The 23,023-nt window shown below is 42.6% G+C and overlaps 1 protein-coding gene across 1 annotated transcript in view; it reads left to right on the forward strand.

Moving 5' to 3' along the window:
• The window catches only part of ppap2d (phosphatidic acid phosphatase type 2D), a 43,851-nt gene extending 21,928 nt beyond the window's left edge, over positions 1–21,923 (forward strand). Inside the window, exons 2-6 of the mRNA XM_028823630.2 lie at positions 3,146–3,303; positions 4,731–5,005; positions 7,384–7,441; positions 17,560–17,736; positions 21,341–21,923. Coding sequence (XP_028679463.1) covers positions 3,146–3,303; positions 4,731–5,005; positions 7,384–7,441; positions 17,560–17,736; positions 21,341–21,442 — 770 coding nt within the window. The 3' untranslated portion in view covers positions 21,443–21,923. The remainder of the gene's footprint in view (positions 1–3,145; positions 3,304–4,730; positions 5,006–7,383; positions 7,442–17,559; positions 17,737–21,340) is intronic.
• The last annotated feature ends 1,100 nt before the right edge of the window (positions 21,924–23,023 follow it).

Genomic DNA, 23,023 nt, shown 5'->3' on the forward strand with positions numbered 1-23,023 from the left:
CTCTCCCTATATATATATATATATATCTATATCTCTATATAAATAAAAGGGCACCACCAACAGGCCTTCCTTAATTTAACTTTCCTTAACTTTCTCATCTGAAGGAGGATTTGACTTTGGGACATCCACCATCATCTTACCCAGCAGACACCCACCTACAACCCGAATCGCGGTCTCTCAATTAGTGAAGTTAAGGTAGTAGAGTGCCTCCAACAGGTCTCACCTGGTCCATCAAACCATCCTTGTATCTACAGCTCCACTTGACACTCAGATTGTGGGTTTAAAGCAGTATGATCTTCCACTTATAGGCATTTCTTGATTTATAAGGTCAATCTGGAGATATAAACACATGAAGCACTTGATTGATCAGACCTATTGTTTCATCTGAAGGATTTGATTTCAGACCATCCACTTTCATCATGTCCAGAGGACATTATCTCAATTTTACTCTCAGTTTGAAATTTAAGTTAGTAGAAAGGGCCACCCACAGGCCTCACCTGATTCATCAAACCACTCTGAAGATAAAGGAGATTTTATTTTGGACCCTTCTTTTCCAATGTGCCCGGTGGGCACCAAGCTGCTGTTGGCTTTCGCAGTTTACTTAAACATCAGACCAACCTGGAGATCCAATTTAAAAAAAAAAAAAAAAAAAAAAAAAAGGGGGGGGGATTTTTTCCTTCAGACAGAGACCATGCCCCACACTTAAAGAAGCATAGGGGACAGCAATGCAGGTATGCATGCCAGTGCATCAGTTTGTCACTAGTGACAGCAATAAGGTGTAGAGCTCCACATCATCGTTGGGTAAGTAAAAGGAGGAGGATGCTGAGCTCAGCTAAGTCAGAGTCCATGCTTTTGTTTGGAAGCTCAGTGGCGCTCTGCTCTTGATCATAGTGTCCTGTGTGCGTTTTTAGGCGGCTGCGGGAGTGTCACTTCCTACAGATTTAGCCCTGGTGCTTTTGGTGGGTCGTAGTACTGCTTCTTCGTATGTAATCGATATTTTGTGCCTGCCCTGCAGCCTGAGTGCTGTAAACAGAGCCTGGTGGCTCGTCCTTCTGAATGCGTCTAATTTTAAGGTTGCTATTCTAATGCATCATTTGAGCAGGGGATGATGGCGGTGGTCTCATTACAGATGTCAGCTGGCTTCCGCGTTATCGGTTTCTGCAGACCTTGAGTTCTCCTCTGGCTCATCTCAGTCATTTCCCGCCACTACCTTGTCTGTTGCCTGGTCATACGGGGCTGCTGTCACAATGACTGGGTTGAAAGTGGCCCAGTTCTCCTCGGAGTACACCAGCACATGAGGGGAAATGGAGCGTGTAATGGCAAAATAAAAGGGCTGCACGTCATTATGTTAAGAAATTGTCCGAGGCACTGAGGCAGCAAGAATGAGAGACTGGGCATCTGAGAAGGGACGCCCAGACTCGCAGGAGGCCGTCATCAGAGGCATGTTAGGTGGGCCACTCCTTTTCTTTCTCATTTTTCATACTTAAAACTTTCTGGACAGCTGCAGCGGGTAGCATTCACGACTCACCCTGGCTGACAGGTGCCACCACTGGGCACTGTGCCCTCACTCCTCTCAGTGAGAAGGCCACATATCCTCTCCTGGAATGCCAGCTATGTTCTCCTATGCAGCGGCTGACACGGCAGGGGGAGGCAGCCGCTTCAGATCTGCTGGCTTTGGTTTCTGCTGCTGCTGCTTAAGTCTCTTCAGCTGCCAACCTCCCCCTCTCCTCCACTCCACTACCTGCTGGCCCTGCTTTTCTTACATGTAACGGTCAGTCCATGGCAAATATCTGAGGTATCCAGCATCACCAGCACGAAGAAGAGAATCACACACAAAGTGGGAATTTGTGCTGAGTGCTGTGACTTGAGCACACTGTGACTGGCGTAGGAGTTAAGGAGCTGTCATATCTATGACAGGGGGCTGAGTCTGACCACCCAAACGATAGCTGCACCACTACACTCTATTATACTGACTATACAAGATGATTCAGCGGTAACATTGGATTAAGCAATTGGGAGATCAACTGTAGCCAAAGCAGTAGAAACAGGAAACCAGTACCAGAGAACAAAACTGAAATTATAATCTGGCTAGAAAATGAGGACCTCCAGTCCTTCCAAGATTAAGGTTCCAGTCCCAGTAGCGTGCAAGTACTAGCAGTTTCTGTGCCACTTGTGCAGTGGATCTTGGAGCTCTCCTTCTCTGTATCATGTAATCAGCTTCTGCAGTTTGCATCACTCTCAGCAGATGTCACTGCTCGTTCTTTCTGTCATGTCACATTCTCGATCACTTTTTGCTACGGCAAACTGCCTAGACAGACATGAACCCCAATAACTCTTCGGTGGTTTCTCCCAGACCCTTTTTTTTTTTTATTCAGCAGCAAGCATCATGATATGGTCTTCATCTGTATCAAGAACTTAAGGTTCTAGCTCCGGTGGTTCTCAAGTGATCACATGACAAATGGACACGACTCTTAGAATAAATGTATGTATAGATAAACAAAGCAAAGATCTTGAGCCAGAACTTCCACAAGAGAAAATAAATTCTAAATATTTTAAATGCATCCAGTCTTGGACATCCAGGAAGGGCATGATGCTGACCTTATACCAAAGTGACTGTGATATCAACAAAAACGCCCCAGAATGGCAGTGCCCGCAGAAAAGAAAATGGCGTCACAGGAGAGTGCAATTCATTTCTAACATCTTGAACAATAAACATTAAAAATGAATTCCTATTTTTGTTATGCTAGGCGATTATTTCTGGAGGATGTTTAACTCTGGCTCATGCTCCACGTTTTATAAGTTGTCTTATTCCAAATCTTTCTATTCTTCTTCTACATCTTCTTTGACCTAGTGGTCTCAGTAAAAATTCATAAAGGAGATGAAATAAGATTCTCCTAGGATTTGGAGTCTAATTCAGTTGGATTGTTGCACTTTTTCCTTTGACTCTCTTGCATTAAATTGACAAAAGATTTTTTGTAGAAGATCATTGAACCCAAGTGTAGGTTTTGTTATGGCATTACTTTTAGGTAGATGTTGGATTATGTGATTTCTTCCCAAAGACTAAGCAGGATCCTGTTGACATGGATGAACCGATAGATGGGATGGTACTAACCCTGATTTTGTTTCCCTTTATCTTCTCTTTCAGCATCCATTCCTTTCTTTGCTTGTGAGATGGGTGCTGTGGAACCATACAAACGAGGCTTCTTCTGTCATGATGAGAGCATCTCCTATCCTTATGAGGAGAAAGAGTCCATCAGTGATGGTGTCCTGATCAGTGGAGGTATCCTTATTACTGCAGTGTCCGTAAGTGATCAGCTACTGTATGTGTGCTAGTTAATGGAGGAATCCCTAATATAGTCTTCCCTTTTTTTTTTAAAAAAAATATATATACACAAGTCATAAGACAAATTCTCATAATTTGAAAATGAAATCACCATTACTTGCAACGAGGGAAAAAAATATTTATGCTTTAGAGTCCCAAAACTGATACTCAGATTTCCAAAAATAAGCATACATTCCATTATAATGAACATAATGGCTTCAATAGGTAATCACAGTTATCAACTAGCTTTCTAAAGAGACATTTTCTCATTATTACTGTGGCTGTTTTCCCAGCTCCTGTTAAGCTAATTTGCAGCCATATGCATCCATTTGCAACAATACCTGTACAGTAAAGACAAGGTAAAAACAACATCACTTGACAAAAATACTAGGAACTAAATGAGGAAGGGATGGAGGTGGCATTGTTGTGGGCTTGTTGGTGGCTGTGGGAGTGAATGAGAGATAGGGGTAAGAGGGGTCGCTTTCTAAGTCATCTGCGTCTTCTGCCTCTTTGAGTGTATGTCACAAATGAAAATAAATTGTGACATCTATACCTGATAGCAAAATTATACACTGTATTTCACAAGTGCCCAAACTAAAATGGCTCTGTGATGCACCCAAAACAAAATTTGAAAATGCCACATGTATTCTTGTAACCCCATAAACTGAATCATGGTGGGTATTAAGTGAAGCATGAAAATGTTCAACTTGAACACTCATAACTCAGGACAGCATTGATCCCGAGTTTTCACACTTGTCACCACTGACACACAATTACCCCACAGCATTGAGTTTTGGGAAAAGACCTGAAGTGTGCTCAGTCCATGGGGGAACCCAACATCGCCAAACCACAGGTCCTTTGTCTCGCATTTGCGGGTTTAACCATGATGCACTGGAGAGGCCTTCAGGTGAAAGGTTTACAGTAAAAGCCTCCTGCAGGTAACTCAGCAGGGCACATCTTTGACATAAATCAAAATTCAGAGTGTAAATTTTATGGAAAGGTGAATTAATTCTCACTGGAAACCTTAGGGAAAATCTGAGCGTTGGGACTGGGACTCCCATACGGGTACAGCTCCTTCGGTTTTGTGACAATGTGTTTGGGCCATAGTCCCGAGTTTGACCCAGGAGCACTGTAAGAGGCCTAAGCGCCAGTGTGTCCTAGCAATGTGAATATCTTCGAGCCATGAATGCATTTATAGCCTTGTTTTAATTTTTTGGGTGCCCTAATGCACAAACTCTGTGGCTTTTTTCCCTTAACGGCATTTTGACAACTGATTATGGTTAGAGGTAGTGGGAGATGCCAACTCTCACAGATCTCTCAGGCTCAAAGATTGTATGATTTTGCATTCTGACCCTTGACTCAGAGGCCCCAATTGGTTCACTCATCTCCTCTCTGGCTTTATTTTCAGATCGCTCTGGGTGAGAGCTACCGTGTACACTACCTAAAGGTCGAGTCAAAAGCCTTTGTGTCCAACCACTATATTTCCACCCTCTACAAGGAGATTGGCAGCTTCCTGTTTGGCTGCACAGTAGGACAGTCTCTGACCAACATGGCCAAGCTTACCATTGGTCGTCTGCGGCCCAACTTCCTGACAGTGTGCAAACCCCAGGTCAACTGCTCCATTGGCCAGTATGTGGATAACTACATTTGCACGGGCAACGCTTCACTAGTAAAGGAGGCCAGGTAAGTCCAGGGCTGAGTATGTGAGAAAATAATCAGAATGGAGTTTGGTGCTTTCCTTACCTCAAGCTTTGATTCTTTGGCATGGCCTGCACACTTGTAATATGCCAATCTTGCATTAACTGAATTTGTGTAAATGGCTGCTAGGTTAGCACCCTCACAGCAGCAGCTGCCATGAGCCAATCTGCTGTGTCCAGCGCTATATGAAGAAAAATAAACCAACTGGCAGAGAATGAGCATCTAGGCACCTTATGCCTAAGCATTTTGTAATACAAAAATGAAATGTTGAATTGAATTAGGTTACCATTACACAGAGCTTAAGTGATGGAATGGGAGAATCAATTTTTGATCAACTAATTAAAACCTACAAAAAATAGCTGAACTTTGAGGCAACCAGAAAAAAAAAAATAAAAAATAAACTTGTTTAGTCAGACCACAAAAAAACTCAGGAAGCAAAGAGACAGAAATCATCATCAGTAAGGAGAATGATTGATTAATAAACTGAACTGTATTCAGTTACACTGCATCCCCCTCATGTAGTTAATTCCCCATTAATAATATCCTATTAATTAAAAGTCTGCATTGCACTGTGTCCTGACCGGTTTACTGCTTTGTGCCCAGTGTTGCCTGAAAAGTCCCCACACTGTCAGTTCTGGTAAATTTCTGAAGATGAACGCTGCCCAATCAAACCAAATGAAGTGCAAGAGATGTGAAAAGCCTATCCATTCTAAGTTGTCACCCAGTTTTTGGTAAAGGGAACCCACCTGGCTGCCTAGCATGTGTAATTGTGCCAATCCATTTTAGCACTTATTGTCAAACAAGGTATCTGTGATTACTGTGTATTGTAGAAGTCCTCTTAATGAGTAACAAAGCAGTTCTGCTTAACACAACCTACTTTCGCAAGGGCTAATAAGAGTACATTGTATTTAACTAAACTGATAAGACTCTCACAATTAAAGATTGTTACCACAGTGTCAAAAGTGAATCTATTAACAACCCAGTTCTCCAGAGTGTTGCTCACCTTGGTTAAAATTGTTCCCAAGTTGGACCAGTATTGTAAGCCATGACCTCAAGCGCCACTCTCCTCACCTCCTTGTGAGCACATGCTGCTGATATTACCACATTTGGCACAAAGGCACCAACAGCTAGTTAACTTCAATGCCGATTCTCCTTACTCTCTGTTCTTATTATCTGCAAGAAATTAAGATGAATAGTCAGGCTGCCAAATTTATACTGAACACAGCAAGGCTGCACACACATGGATAAATGCACGTGAAGTGGCGTGAGAGTGAAGCGTCCTTCAGCTCCCTGCCAGCTCCGGTCTGAGGAGACCGAGTTCCCAGAAGAGATAGAGTTGCCACTAAATCCTCTGGGAGCCTGCCAGGTGCCTCCACCTGAATCAGTTTACAGGAGAATATCACATAAAAATACAACCCCACAGGACAGCCAAGGTGAACAGATGAGAATGGGTTAGTGAAAGGACAAACGTGGGAGGAGAGGTCCCAACACAATACAGCCATTCTTTAATTACTCCTCCGATTCTGGGCTGTGATCACTTTTTGAGTTTAATATTCAACTGACAGAAAACTTTACAGTTAAAAGTTCACATACAGATAATCTCCGTATTGAACAAACATATTGAACAAACATGAGTACCAGGGCACAACATTAAAAGTGAACTGGGTGATGGGTGTGTCTTAAAATTTTGCCTATAGAAACCCCAGGGCCCAGCCAGAGAATATTTTATTCAGTTATTTTTATTTTTACAATCTACAGACAAAGCAGAGAGAGAGAGAGAGAGAGAGAACAGAACGGGTTATATAACAACTCCAGTGCCCCCTTAAGGAATGGGTATCAATATTACAATTTATACTTCTTGTGAACAGGCCACATGTACATAGTGAAAAAGGTAAAAGGTCTCTGAACAGACCCACAAACCAGGCCAGGACCTTCACTGGCCTGCTTAGAATTAGGCAACCTCACCTCAGACTCCACAGGCAAACTTTGATCAGTTTAGACTCAAAATGGGGGACTGGCTTTTAAAGTTTAAAAAAAAAAAAAAAAAAAAAAACACACACACAATTTTAAGTAGTGCACAAAAATGTCCGGCAAGGGAGAGGATAAACTGTAAAATCTCTGGCTTGAGAAGACAAAGCCCACAAAGAACCTTAATAGATAAAGGAGTTATGTATATAAATAAAAGAAGAAAACAAGGCAAAGCAAAGGAAAATAAGGCAAAAAATGTTTGCATAAACATTGTTTGTGTGTCCATCCTTTGGTCTCTCAAGGTGCTCTGGTCCTTCACTTTTATATACCTTTTCACATTCTTCCGCCTTCTTTCTTCATTTTCCCTATTAATTTTTATTCCTCTTCTCCTACAGGAAGTCCTTCTACTCAGGTCATGCCTCCTTCGCCATGTACACCATGCTGTACCTCGCTGTAAGTAAAACTTTCATTATGGGTCTCTTCTGGGCTGTGACCTCAATGGGCTGAGAAATGCATTCCCTGCTTATCTATTTGAATTACCAGAAAGGTGCAGGACCAGCAGGTTAAATGTGTCAGGTGTCATCAGTGAATGATGGCAGATTAAACCTTTTCACATCATATAGTGCCATCCCCTAGACTCTCTGCAGTTATTTCCAAACTTCCACACTTCCAATCAAACAGTCACTACGGAGGTCTGGCTTTTGTCTGTCAATCCGTATGTCTGAAGTCACATGGAACTGTAGCTTCTAAGGCACTGGGTTGCAGGCAGGATCCAACTCTGGATAGCCACTAGGGGGCCACACTGCCTGTTATGGTTCTCTGTACTCTATAATACAACCTCATCTTTATACATATTAGTATCCCTTACCTCTTGGCCCTTCCTTTTTTTCATGAATGTTCAAGATCATATTTTAAACTAACAAGTTTGTGTGGCTTGCTGCCACCATATGTTATAATACATATTGAAATGAACAATTAAGTGAACCTGCGTTGCTTACACATTTACCATCACTCACTTGTAATTTGATAAACTCTTGTCTGCCTCATAAAGAAATGTGTAAATTTAATATGATTTGAATATTGTGACAGCTCTGACCATGAGGCAACTACGGATGACACAAAAAGAAGTGTTTTGGGGATTTCCAACCCTTGCTTTATCTTCTGCTTAGACACTGTTTTTCTGCTGGCTTCTCACAAGTTATTTCTTGATATGATGATTGCAGTGTGTCATGGGCTGTGACTCTGTAAATAAGTTCAGAAGCCCCTGCTGCCAACCTCGCTGCCTCGTCTAGGAACTTACCTATTTGGGAGGAGGTGGTAGAACCCAAGAACCAATCAGGAGTCCCATATTAAAGACAGCTGATAGTCCAAATTTGGCTGTAAACACTGTTTGTCACAATGTGGACCTTTGTCACCACATACTTCACCCCTGTGTCCTGGCAGTGACAGACACATTTGTAACAATATAACATATACTGTAGATGGCTTACCTGAAAAATAGGGAACAGGCCATCAGTAATGAGCTACTGTTCATTATGTGGAAGATTTCAAACTTTCCAGAATGCTAGAGTCTGCTTTTCAGTATCATGATTCCAGATTGGTGGAAAAACTTGCAGCTTTCCCTAGATTAAAAAAAATAATAATAATAAAAGTATATCTTTTATAAAAATCCTCCACTCTCCCCTCCCCAAAAGCTCCAGACACACACACACACACAGTGAATATATCATTCTGTTTTCAAGCCTATCTGGGCAGTGCTAGGTTCAAAACTTGTGTGTACATCACACTTACACATCCTCACATCTCCCCAGTTTAGTTATGTCAGTATGCCTAACTTTTGTAATGTGGAAAGAAAACCACAGTTGCCAGAAAGATGGGAAAAAACACACACACACACACACACACACACACACACACACACACACACACAGGGAGAACATGCAGACTCCACAACAGTAGTGGTCAGACTGGGGTTCAGACCCAGTCTCTAACTGCTGCACTGCAGTGCCTCCCACCACAAATAGATTAGAGGGAGGAAATCCAGTTTTATACAATAGGAAAACAGTGCTGCCCCCTGGTGACCAAGACACTGCACTGTCAATTGTGTAGTCACCAATTTAATCTCAACCTTACTCAGCTGAAGTACTGGTGCTCACATTGTAGAAGTGTGTTCATTAATTGTTTGAAGCTGTTCAAAACAGAAAAACACTTTACATAATTAATTAGCATGTTTAAAAATAATGTGTATATGTATGTGCATATATATACCATATAAAAAGATAGATAGATATAAATAAATAAATAAATTTGAGTATACAGTAATCCTTCGCTATTTCGCGCTTCGCCTTTCGCGGCTTCACTCTATCGCGGATTTTATATGTAAGCATATTTAAATATATATCGCGGATTTTTTGCTAGTTCGCGGATTTCTGCGGACAATGGGTCTTTTAATTTCTGGTACATGCTTCCTCAGTTGGTTTGCCCAGTTGATTTCATACAAGGGACGCTATTGGCAGATGGCTGAGAAGCTACCCAACTTACTTTTCTCTCTCTCTCTTGCGCTGACTTTCTCTGATCCTGATGTAGGGGGATTGAGTAGGGGGGCTGTTCGCACACCTAGACGATAGGGACGCTAGTCTAAAAATGCTAAAAGATTATCTTCACGTTGCTACCTTCTGTGCAGCTGCTTCCTGAAGCAACATGCTGCACAGTGCTTCGCATACTTAAAAGCTTGAAGGGCACGTATTGATTTTTGATGTTTGTTTTTCTCTGTCTCTCTCTCTCTCTTTGTCTGCTCCTGACGGAGGGGGTGTGAGCTGCCGCCTTCAACAGCTTTGTGCCGCGGTGCTTCGCATACTTAAAAGCCAAACAGCCCTATTGATTTGTTTGCTTTCCTCTCTATCTTTCTGACAGTCTCTGCTCCTGATGCGCACTCCTTTGAAGAGGAAGATATGTTTGCATTCTTTTAATTGTGAGACGGAACTGTCATCTCTGTCTTGTCATGGAGCACAGTTTAAACTTTTGAAAAAGAGACAAATGTTTGTTTGCAGTGTTTGAATAACGTTCCTGTCTCTCTACAACCTCCTGTGTTTCTGCGCAAATCTGTGACCCAAGCATGACAATAAAAAAATAACCATATAAACATATGGTTTCTACTTCGCGGATTTTCTTATTTCGCGGGTGGCTCTGGAACGCAACCCCTGCGATGGAGGAGGGATTACTGTATAATATACACACACTAGGGGGCTCCGCCCCCTGCTCGCTTCGCTCACCAACCCCTGGTCTTGGGTAACCCGAAATAGATTTGAAAGAGATTATTTATCTCTGTCAGTTGTGGTTGTTCGTTTTGAACCCATGCCTGCTTTGCTTCCGCAGTTTCAGACGTGCGTTGTAGGCACCTGCGTTCATTGATCTTATCCAGGTGGGCTCGTGTTTGTATCGCTGAGCTGTATTGTGTTTGAATTTGGTGTAAAGCGTTCAGCGGTTTGTACAATCCCAAGCAGCACACCATTTCTAACTTCACTCTGCAGTAGTGCCACTCACAATATGGCGGTGACGCCTGCTCCTTCACTCCGCAGTAGTGCCACTCACAATATGGCGGTGATGCCTGCGCCTTTCGTACTCTTTGTGGACCTGTGGGGCTTCCGTAGCCTCTCACGTTTGACTCTGGGGTGCAGCGCAGAATCCTCTTTTTTGTGTGGTTGTGTCGTTAGTGGTAGCTATGGGCGCGTTGTTGCTTCATTTCTCATTCACGTTAGTTGAGCTCTTTCGTTCTTGGGCCGTGACTCCTTCGTTCGCGGTGGATATGACTTCGCTTGCGGTTTATGAGATGCGCGCCTGTGCAGTACGTCTCATGGTCCCATCGCAGTGTCCCTGTGTCCATATCTGGTTTATTCTCGGTTAGTAACATGGATTGTATAAAGGGGTAAATTGCATTATAGTGGTCAGAGCTTTTTGACCCACATTCAGTGTATGAAAAAATGAAATGCCTTTTAAAAATAAAATTATTGTTGTTACATTATACCAGAAAGAAGGTGCGACCCTGACCACTGCTCCTCACTATGACCAGCAGTCTATCGGGGAGTTGCTTCAGCTTCCAGTCCTGTGACTGTAGACATACAGAAGTACTTTTCCTGTATCTCTACAGTGCCTTGAGATAGGTGTTTATTTATTTATTTTTTTTAAATAGTGCCTTTCCATATTCGGCTCAAAGGTGTAATCCCTCCCACTGACTCACTATGTAACCCTGAGGGCATCACTTTTGCCAGTGCTGCGATTGTAGACATGTAGAAACAACTGTACTGTACCTCTGTTCCATATACAAAAGGTGCTATATAAAACCAGAAGGATCACACCTCACTCATGTGATCTTGACGGAGACACTTAGCCTCCAGCTCTGCAGTTATAGCCATACAGAGACAATAGTACTGAACATTTATAGTGCCTTGTGAAGGTCTTTTATATGGAAAGGTGCTATATAAACTTAGACGTTTACATTACACAATTTCCCTTTGGAAATATAATTAATACCCTTTAAAGATTATTAGGTTTAATACTTATACACTTGACCCTCGGCACATAGCCAGTCAGTCCTTCTAAGGGTCAGCACAGACTACAGGTTTCTCACTTAGAACTATGGAAGTAACTGGGCTGCAACTGTAAAGTGTCCCAAGATGGCTTTTAACAAAGAAAGCAGATGTAGAACATAACAGCTACTTCCTGTCTGACAATAGCTACTACCTATCACTGGCGCTGTATGAAGCATTACTGGTCCATATCCACCATTGACTACCTGTATGACTCTGAGAAGATAAATTATTCTACCAGTGCACCAGTCATAGAAGTAAGGAATCCATTACATTGATCATAAGTGATAATCAAGGAATCCTCTAGAGTACAAGTGTCTTAGGATTGTAGAACACTGAACTGGATTAAACTGGTTAAAGAAAGGATGTATACCATTGTATACAAATGCAAGCTAACGAAATCCTCCCCAATATTAAAGTTTAGTTCATCTTCATTAGATAGATAGATCTGTCACATTATGACACTTACAAGGTGATCCAGAGTAGAATAGTGCTCAGTGCATTTCATGTATGTTGTCATTATGATGCCTTGGCACCATGATGCAGCATCCCAGTTTTTTTTTTTTTTTTATATAAATTAAGTAAACCTGAATTGCCAGCACTCAATAGGATAGGACTGCCTCATAGACCCTGGATCAAGACTGGCACTTGTTGGTATTAATTTGGTCTACCCCATAATACTTTTTTTTGGGGTAATAGGCTAGAATTCCATCCATGGCATATTTCCAATTATGCCACTGAGGTACTTGGGTAAAGTACCCCTGATGCTCAGTGGGTATCAGGGAGGTCCTGGAAAAGGACAGATTGATAAAGGATGCAGCCATGGAGCCAGCTGAGTAAAGCATGCTGGGCCTGCCACCTCTGAAAGGATATGCCAACCTATCAGGGAATGCAGGAGAACATGAGGAAGTGGGTGGATGGGGAGAAAAATCAGGGAATCTCCTCCCTGGAAAGCTGGCATCACCAGAGTGTTAGGACAAGGCAGCTGTGATGGGTTGTGTACAGAAGATATATAGTGTGCCAAGTGTTAATGCAGCATAGTTTCTGGATAGCATCCAGGCTGGTTGCCGTGCGATTACCTTTAGGTAGGCACACCACCACAAGTCTCCTCAACTCTGATTTGTAGTGATGATCAAAAGAGTGTAACTGAAGGAGCAGATGAAGGGGAGCTCTCCCTTCTAAACTGGGATTCGTTTTTTAGGCGGGAGGCCGCTGTGTCTTTTTTTTTTTTTTTGTGGCTTTAATAAGCCCCAACAAACACAAACACATCTTTGTTGTGGATTTGAGAGCAGCCTCAGCCAAAAAGCTTCACAAGGAGATGAGGGGGGGTGGGTAGATTTTTGGATCCTGCCCTGCTGGGAAAGACAGACGGGCCTCTTTCAGAGCCTTTCTTTAGGGGTATTGTGCGAGAGCGGGCCTGTCTCGGGGAATCTGCCACTCCGGCACGTCAATTCTCAGACAGAAGAATAAGCGCGGCCGAGGAATGCACTGGGACTGTGTGAACGAGGCCGAGGGCAGGAGGGACCATGCCGTCAGGGGGGCCCCCATATCCTAATGCAGCGACCCGCCCAGCCGCCCCATAGCCCCTCACACGGACACCTTGCAGCCGAGCAGTTTATTCACATGTTGCCAAATGGATTGTTCATAAGCAGATCCCATCTCTCTAAGAGCCTTTGAGCGCTAGTGCCTTGTGAGGGATTGTGATTTAAACGTCAAAGCGCACAAGGGGGGGGGGGGTGTGTGTGTGGGGTATGTCCTGTCTTAGTGTACTCAGCAGCGGCAGAAACAGCCCCCCAGCTTTCAGTAAAGCTCAGCCATGAAGCCTCCTGCAGTTCATTTGTTAATTGTCAAGTGGGTCCCCTGTCTGTCACAAAGAACTGCCCGACAGTTGGGAGTCTCAGATTTATATGATAACTAACAGGAGGGTCCCTAAATGTACTGGGTGGTAGGTGTGAATCTTTTTATTCATTAAGGAGATGCCATGATGACTGGCATTAGGGTCTGTGTGTAGTCAAATGGAATTGGCATAAGGAATCCATTTATATGATGAATGGCATTGTTGTACCAAGAGAGAAAGGGCACACTACAGGGGCAAAGGAAACAGGATCGGCGGCCACATGCAGTCTAAAGTCATTATCAAGAAGTCAAGACCAAAATGAGAATAGAAAGGGCGAGGTCCAAAAACAGAACAAGGTCGCAGCATAACAAGAGACATGAGAAGATCTGCATGCGAAAAGTTGAGGTCTTTTGTTAGGTTGTCTGAAAATTCAGATAATGCAAAGGTCAACGTCACGTTCTTTTACCTGGAATTATTTGTTACATCACACAAAAATAGTACACCACCATTAATGCAGTGCCAGTAACCCAATTGAGACTGGTATTAGGTTCCACAAATGCATTCTGGAATCAACAGTCAGCAGTCTCCCCTTTATATGATAGCTGGAATAAGGAGTATTAAAATCCAGTTGAGATCTGCTGTAGGGTTCCCTTATCTTTAATTTGATGCTTTAGAAGTGACGTGAAGGTCATTATAGGCATTTGGGAATATAGGACTGGCATGAGGATGCCCAAAATGTCACTTGAAACCTGGAACAAAGGATCCACAGCTTTAATTTGATGTTGCTGAACTGCTGTGAAGGTCTTTATGGGATTTAGGAGTTGGCATGAGGTGGTGCTTATTTATATCACTGGAACATGATCAGCCACAAGTGCCCCCTGACTTTTAATTTTTTATAACTGGTGTGAAGGTCTTTATAATCATCAGTCATGTTAATGATAACTGGCAAGAGGGTTCCCAAAACTCTGGTTCTGGCTTTAATTTACTGGGGTTGAACCAGGAGGATGACCTTTAGATGTTTATGAGTTTCCATGATAGGCAAAATAATTATGAATAAGATTTGCCACAAAGTTCTTTGACTTTAATTCTACTAGTTTGAGGGTCATTGTAGGAGTTTAGAAGTTGGCATGAGGGTCCCCTCATTTATATGATACCTGGCATGATGGTTTCCAAAGTTTCATCGGCTTTAATTTGGTGGTGTTAAACTGGTGTGAGGGTCTTCACGGTACTTAGTAGTTTTCAGGATGAGCCACTCACTTTTATTGGTAAAACGTGATCTGCTACAAGGGTCCTCTCCATTTACCTTGATGTTGTTGGACTTGAGAGAAGGTCTTTATAGTTACTTGGTTTTCAGCACGTGAGTCAACACTAGAGATAGCGGTGACGCAGTACAAAGTAACATTTCCTAGTAACAAAGTTGGGCAACATATTACAGTTGAAATTTGTGTAGTTGCTTCACGGTTACCGACATTAACGACAGTCCTGTTACTTGCGTTATAAATGTGTTTTTTTTTTTTGAGCAGATCACATGTACTGTAAATATCTTGAAGGGCCACCCAATCACTGTCCCCTTTGCCCAATGTGTACCACACATGCATACTCTTTTCACACTGGCATTGAATGTTATGATACTGCCAGGTCTATACCAGAGCCGTGTGATATTTTATGAAATTCCATAATTCTTTTTTTTTTACTTTGAGATTGTATTGAAGTTGACTTTATCTATTAAGAAATAAACATTTTCAGTTTTATGTTGAAAGGTAACTTCAGTTTTACAACACACTGAAATAGGATTATTGGATAGAATATAATTCTAGTTAAAGGGAGAGAAAGAAAAGTGAAGTTCATTCTGTAACCATGAACTTCAAAAATAAATGCTTATCTGACACCCAGATAAATAAAAGAGCTTAATGCATTGTGTCATAAAACATGGCACTATAACCCAACAGGCATTTCTATTTTTTCCTGTCACCTCGCTTACATTTCCATGAAAGTGGAGGTGAAGGTAACAGAGTGTGGAGTCTTCACTTGAATTTATAGTGAATACAAGAGAGTTCATTATAAAATATAAATCGCCACATGCCTTTGGATAATGTAAAATGCAGAGGGAAGGGAAAGGCACAGGCATAGCGATTGTCTTACACTCGCCCACCAATCAAGGAGTGCGCTCATCTGCGGCTGCTACACTAGCAAGAATTAACTGTTTATCGACTCCATGTTTGGAAGTGTTCAGGTGGTTACATTTGTTTTACTTTTAATCCCAGGGATTACTTTTTGTGACCTAAAGGCCTCTTTACGCTGCTTCTTGCTGTCATTGTTATTTACTTGTTTAACTGTTGAGTTCATCTTTGTTGTTTTTAGTTACAGTAGTATGATACTGAACAGACATTTGGCTGCCATCCTTATACTTTTTAAATGATCCAAATTTGTCTGTGTTTACTTGATAAAAGTAGAGTAATGAGTAATACATTAAGGAAGTGATGAATAAATAATCACTTTAGAGAAGTAATTAGTCATTTGTCACCAATTACTTTCTATGAGTAACAACCACAACTCTGATTACCACATTTATAGGATGACCACCATGACAGTCTCTAAATGCACTGAATGAATGGACTGAGGGGACCTAAACTTTAATATGTGAACCCACCTGAGGATATCACACTTTGACAGGCCGGCCTTTGCCCTTAACTGAAGATGCAACAGCAAGGTCTGTCAACAGAACTGGAGACGAGGATGTCTGTCCTTCACCAGAGACTTTATAAAAAAAAAAATAAATAAATAAAAAAAAAAATTGGCACAAGGGTTCTCCGATTTATTTAGAGACTAGCATGAGAATCATTTACTTACCAAATAAAAGATGATACAAGTGTGTTTGGCTTCCAAATGAAATTTGGCACGAGGACTCCCGGATCCCATCCTGGGCAGTGTCATGGATTGCTGCAGAGTTTGGCTCCTGTAATGGAAAAATTCAGAAAATGGACAAGACCAAAGTTTAACAAGACATCTTGGGGTGGATTTCATGTATGAGGGTCCACTGCTTGCACCTGTGTGTCAATGTGTGCTTCCCCTTATAAAATTTTACTCATCTGATATTATGTTTTTGGCATCACAGTTTGATTTGATCAGTGACATGGAGACCTCTGGCCTTTAGTTGAAGGTTGGCACAAGGTTCATTAAATCTATTTGTGGACAGTGTGCGAGAGGTTGGCAGACAGACAGAGATGGCTGAAGCGTTCTTGACTTCGTCTTTTACTCAGAGCTGTTACAGTATTCCATAAGCCGAGACAATTCTGCCCCCCCCCCCCCCCCCCCATGATGGTCTCATCTTTTGAGCATAACAGCTGAAAGATGCTCATTATGTCCCGGCAGCATGAAGTTCCAAGAGTGGACTCTGCTACTGACTGGCTGCTCCCGGCGACTTCTTAAGCCACTAACATACATAAAGACTCCAGTGATGCTGGGGCGACTGAGCTCAAAAATGCAGGAGCGCTGGTGCCTGAGGCACAATGGGGCGATTGTTTGAGGCGGGCACTTCAACTGTAAGACTGCAGAACAAAACTCCCCAAGCCCCCCACCCACCAAAAGCCTAAATGGGGAGGACACTGAGGTCCAATAAAGCAAATAAAGCACTGCCACTGGAAAGTAGTCAACATATCCCATACTCTGTCGCCATTATATACGGTAGCTTCTTTAATAGCAAAGCTGCATAACGAAGTGATGGGACAAAATATTTTTGTTCCCCCTTCCTTTCATTTAAATCCCTGCTTCCTTACTCTGAAGTTTTTCTTTGATTTTAGTTTAATTTTACAAATTCAGTTTTGTTTCAAAAAAAAAAAAAAAAAAAAATGTTTGTCTAAAAGGGACATACTGGGGTTTTGCTCTGCTCTGCTCCAAAATATGAATTCTACGCAAAAACTCAAACAGTAAGGCAGGTGTGGAAATCCTTGTGCTCACAGTGAAAAGCACTACAGCTATATCCAACAGAATATTTGAATGGCTTGGCTCATTAAAGTAAGGTCAATAGGACATAGAAGATTGTGTGTACCCGATAGTCATGACAGTCATATGCGGTCCAAAGTGGCACCTGTGGGCACATCTTCAGCAAGCAAGCCACTCACGGTCCTCTTCTGTTTTTACTTCCACAGTTTTACCTACAGGCTCGGTTTAAGTGGCATGGCGCCCGCCTCCTGAGGCCGCTCGTCCAGTTCCTTCTGGTCATGTTGGCGTTGTACACTGGGCTAACCAGGATCTCCGACTACAAGCATCATCCTTCAGACGTATTGGTTGGCTTCGTGCAAGGCGCCCTTGTGGCCATCTGGGTGGTAAGTATCTGTTAGCTAAAGTATAGTCCACTTTCATATAGCGCCTTTCACAGATGACATCAGCACACAGTGCCTTGCATGTGAGAACGTTGACATGTTTGTTTAACATGATTTGATGTAGTTGTCATCAGGTTCAGTTCTGGGGGGCCATCCAGTTTGCAGTCAGTCAGTCATTTCACTCTTGTCTGATTTCATTTACTAACAAAAGTGCAGTAGTTCAAGACATATGATAAGGAATCTATAATAATTTGTATTTTTCACTTTGCTTTAAATGCTTTAGTGTCTTATTTTTCTTTTATTTCACCCTCTTCTGTCGTACTTGCTCCTTTAATTATATCCCAATAAAGGCAATTATTGATAATCAGAGTAGGCATCTTGGCAAATGACACTGAATAATGAGAGATGGCAGCTACTTAAGCAGAAGACACACTAAAGTATGGGGGAATATTCAGACAAAATAAGTTAAATACACAAATCAATGTACCATGAAATATGGACCCTGCCCAATTTGTGCCACTCAGGTATATTCTAAATGTGCCTCACCTCACATTTTACAGCACTTCCTAATCAGAGGCATGTGACAGACCCTTTTTTCACAGACGTGCACATCACAGAGCATGCACTTCACTAACAACTCATCAATCAAAAAACTACTCACTAGAGCTTGCCCGCTCACTCAACTTTGACGGAAGAAAATGACAGCCTTCATTGCACCACATATTTCATTTTACGGGTGGCAGGTACTCCCCATTCTTGACTTATGAGTACTGGTGATGCGCTCCCTGGCACATTGCCCGACATTACGAACCCCACTTTAGAAAACCAATCTGTCGTTTTCCTGAGCTTTTGTATGTCCAAGAAGGACTCCTACTGTTCTTTTCAGTGTGCAACAAGGAACATCACTTTTTTGTCCACTTTAGCCATTGGTCACTGAAATAAATTAATGAATAAATAATTACATAAACACTTAAAGTAGTGCAAAATATCTCATGAAACAATTGTTTATGCTCATATATCACTATTTATTTAGTTTCATATTTCCAAATACATTTATTTTTGTCCGAAATATTCCTTCAAACTGAGGTGCTCATCATTAACAAATACTGGCTTAAATAACTGGTACACCTGAAAAAGCAGAATGAAAATCATGACAATGAGGATAAAGAAAATGGAGAAAAAATAAAAAGCATGCTACATGCTAATAAGAATTTTGCAAACTTCACTTTGTAATTTCTACACACCACAACACAGAAGCAGGGAAACAGCCACTTTATTTAAGGAAAGTGTCCCATTAAAACGAGAAGTTGGGTGGGATGGAAACCTGCAGCCACAGGGTGCCCAGGACTGAACTTGTGAGCTGCTGGTTTAGCGACTTCATAATGAAACTCCTTGAAACGTCCAGAGCAGCATGAGGGTCCTGGGCAAGCGTTAGTAGATTTACTTTATATAGCACCTTACATGGCAAACATGTCAATGCGTCTTTCATGTATTGATGTTAAGCAGCACTCAGTTTACCTTGTGCTGTTCTCAGACCCTCTCATCCCAGAGTGCAGAAACTGTCTAGTGTACCTGTGTGCAGGGTGGCACAGTGGTTAGCTCTACCAGGTGGGTTCAATTCCCAAGCCAGACATTGTCTATGTCATTTACATGTTCTCCCTGTGTCTACTTTATGATTTCTCCAGGTCCTTTAGTTTTCCTCCCACATCCATTAAACATGCATTTTAGGTTAATTGGCAAATAGGATTTACTTCATTGTGCTCTGCAATATTCTGCCACCCCCATTGAGAATGTTACCCACCTAGAAATCAGTGGTACTGGGATTGGTGTTGTTCTCCTGTGACCATAAATTAGAGAGACAGTTTAGAGAATTAATGAGATTTATAAATATTTGGTAGTGTCTTACACATTGACTATCCACAACCCCCCCAAAATGTTTTACATTGGTGCTACTATTCAATGTCTGTTTTATGGTATTGTGTTTGTCCACCATGCAATGGACTGGCATCCTGTCCAGGGATTGTTCCTGCCTTATAATCAGTGCTTGCAGGTTAGGCTCCTGCTTTTGTGTGACCCTTCTTTGGATAAGCAGGTTTGGAAAATGGATGGATGGACACAGTGAGTGTCAGCCCACAGTACTTTACAGTAAATGTAAAGGGTGGGGCACAGTGGTTAGCATTGCTGGGTTGAATTCCCAGGCCAGACATTGTGTGGAGTTTGTATGTTCTCCCCGTGTATCTGTGAGGTCCATCCAGGAAGCATGCGTTTTAGGTTTATTGGCCAAATGATGGAGCAGGAGAGCTAGTGCCCTGCCACAGACTGGTGCCTCTTCTAGGGTTAGTGCTGGTGAATCTAGGGTAGTCATCAGTGCCTTGTGACCTTTACCTAGATAAGTGGGCAAGACTACTTGTTTTATAATACTACTGCCAGCGAGCGCCAGCACCAACTGCTTTCAGTCTAACATTTTTGTAAAGAGGGCGACACGTTTTTAGCACGGTTGTCTCACAGCTCCAAAGTCTTGGGTCTAATTTCCAGCCAAGGTGCCGTCTGTGAAGTCGTATGCTCTCCCCACAGCTGTACGAGATCTTTAATGCGCGAGACTGTGACAGTGTGCCCAGGCTGCCACACTGGGTGTTTTTGTTGGCTGCCCCTCTTGAGGCACATGACGCCTCTTGTTTATTAACTTAAGAGGCAGAATTCCAATTCTGATTTTACTGTGGCCTATGTCCTGGCCCTCTGCTCGAGGAGTAGCCTGCAGTGATGGTGCAGGGTGGACTTTGGGACAGCACTTCTTGCAGTTTGTCACCTTTGATTACTGAAATAATCTAAATCACTTCATTATATATAGCACCTTTCATAGCAAGGTACCCTACCACCCCAAACTGAAGTTCGAGGGGTCAGCAGTTGGCTCTCTGCAGAGGCGTTTGCCCACTCGTTAAGGTCATTCCAAATGCCACCATTAACTGCTCTGGCTGCCTTCATTGCCACAGCCTCATAAACCAGACAGCTCGCTCCACCACAGCTGAGTCATATCACAGTCAGTCATGGCAGCCTTCTGTTGGTGTTCCAAAGTACACTGGCCTTCCAGACAGAGACTCGACCCCTGCGTTCGCCTGCACAGTGTGACCACGATGGGGGGAGCCACAACATTAAAGACTGTACTTTCAGATTCCTTATTTTTTTTTTTTTATTTTTCCAGAGTAGTTAATCTAGGCCAGGAATTACACAGAGGGAATTTCCATTCTTGACATTATGAAAAAGAAAGGAGTTGAGAAGTGAAAAAGGGCGTTTTTAGCAAGAATGACTATTTAGCTGTTTTACCTTTCAGAGGTCGTTGAATGACCTGCCAAATGACAAGTTTGTGGGTGGCACTATGCCCAGGTGTGATGGTGGGTGTGCAGTCTGCACCATCAGTAGTTTCAGCCTGTTGTCTTTTTGCTCCACTGAGTGATATGATGCTTGTGTGTCTAGTCATGGACTGGTGCCCCCTACAGGGTAGGTTCTAGTATTACACCCACTGCAAGCTCTACACACTGAGGTGGACAGAGGGCCACAAGTGTTCAGTTCATTCTTTGACTCTCACCAAGTTGTTCTGCTTCTCTTTCAGGCCCTCTACATCTCCCCAATGTTTAAGAAGAAGGAGCAATGCCAGGGCAAGACCGGCAATATCTTGGACAGCCCTGTGTCTAGTCAGCACACCGTCTGCTAGCAGCGATGATCAAGTAGAAGGACATTTGACCTGCCAGAGGGGGACAGTGGCTTACACAGTGCTGACTGGAGGCCGATGTCTCCCCTGGGGACAGACTGTGGTGCCCCAAATCCCTTGATCTCCGCACTTCGGCCTTTCATCTGCCAAAATTATAAAACTAAAAAGATGGAAAGGAAAGTCAAGCCTCGGATGGGCACTGAACACCATCGGAAGGAGAGACATTGGAGGCTCTCGCGCTATTCTCTTTTGCTTCCAGTTTTCAATCTTCTGGTGCACTTGGCATATATCATGGCATGCGACTCATCCTGCCACACATCCCGGGATTTTATTTTTCCTTAATTGTTGCCAGGCAGCCTGGCAGCATAAACTGATGACAATCATGCAGCATGGCAAGGCGGAGAGAAAGAAAGGGAAGTTAATAAAAAAAAAAAAAAAAAAAAAAAAAAAAAGACTTAAATATAAATATATAAACTTAAGAAAATGGATTATAGTTCAAGCTGCTACATATGTGATAACATAACACTGATAATATTTTAATAATAAAGTTTTAACTTAGTTACACTGTATGTACTCACAGAGGGGCTGAGGCAGAGATCTGGACAGACAGGGCACCTTGTGCCTGCTGAGACTGTATGCCAATCAAAACTGGCATATTGTAGACCATGCCAGTGACAATTACTTCAGTTTGGTTATGCCATTCTGCTCTTCATCACCTTCATGGCAGCCAGGCAAGTAACAGAGTCAAAAATGGGAGGTCCTCAAGCTGCACTGTCCACTACACCCTTTAGATAGATGGCCTTCTGACCAGCTGCTCACCCACCTGCCCATCTTTTCATGTAGTCTTCCTTCTGTCTGCAACCTTATACTTTCATCCTTGAGCTGTTTGCCCATGTAGTAATTTATAAATGCATCCATTTCTCCATCTACTCTGCCCATTCATTCATTTGTTCATCCATCCACTGGTCTTTCATCACAGCAGCCAGTCTTCACATGTATTCATCCATCCGTCTCTACATCCAGTCCGTCTTTTTTCAGCTGTCCATTTGGATAGCCAGACTTTTTTCAATTTATCTGTCCATTCATCCATTCATTTATTGTCCTATACATCTCAACTGGCAACCCGGTCACTTATTCATGATTTCATCCATTCATGTAACTTCCTCTGTATCAGTCAGTCTATGCACTTCTTGCTTTCTTGATCACAACAGCCATCTTCAGTCTACTCATTCATTCACGCATTCATTCATTGTCCATCCATAAATTTATTCATTCACTTGTTCAATAATTCATTCACAACACCTAGGAGCTAATTCATAAATGCATCCATTTCTATATCCACTGTCCATTCATCCAGTGCTCCCTCTGTATTGCGTCTTTTTCAGCTTCTCAGACAAGCATTACGTCTCCTCCTTTCCCACCAGCCTGGTCCGTACAGGACACCACTTGTTCCTTGATGATCCCCAGTGAGCCCCAATTCGAGGGTGCCTCTGGGTCCACATGTGTTATTGGCACTGAATTTACAGTCCGGGCATCATTTGACCCTTTCCTGTCCGATCCTCCTCAGGTCATGGGCCGGGCCAG

The sequence above is a fragment of the Erpetoichthys calabaricus genome, chromosome 17, assembly GCF_900747795.2.
Source record: "Erpetoichthys calabaricus chromosome 17, fErpCal1.3, whole genome shotgun sequence".
NCBI lineage: Eukaryota > Metazoa > Chordata > Cladistia > Polypteriformes > Polypteridae > Erpetoichthys > Erpetoichthys calabaricus.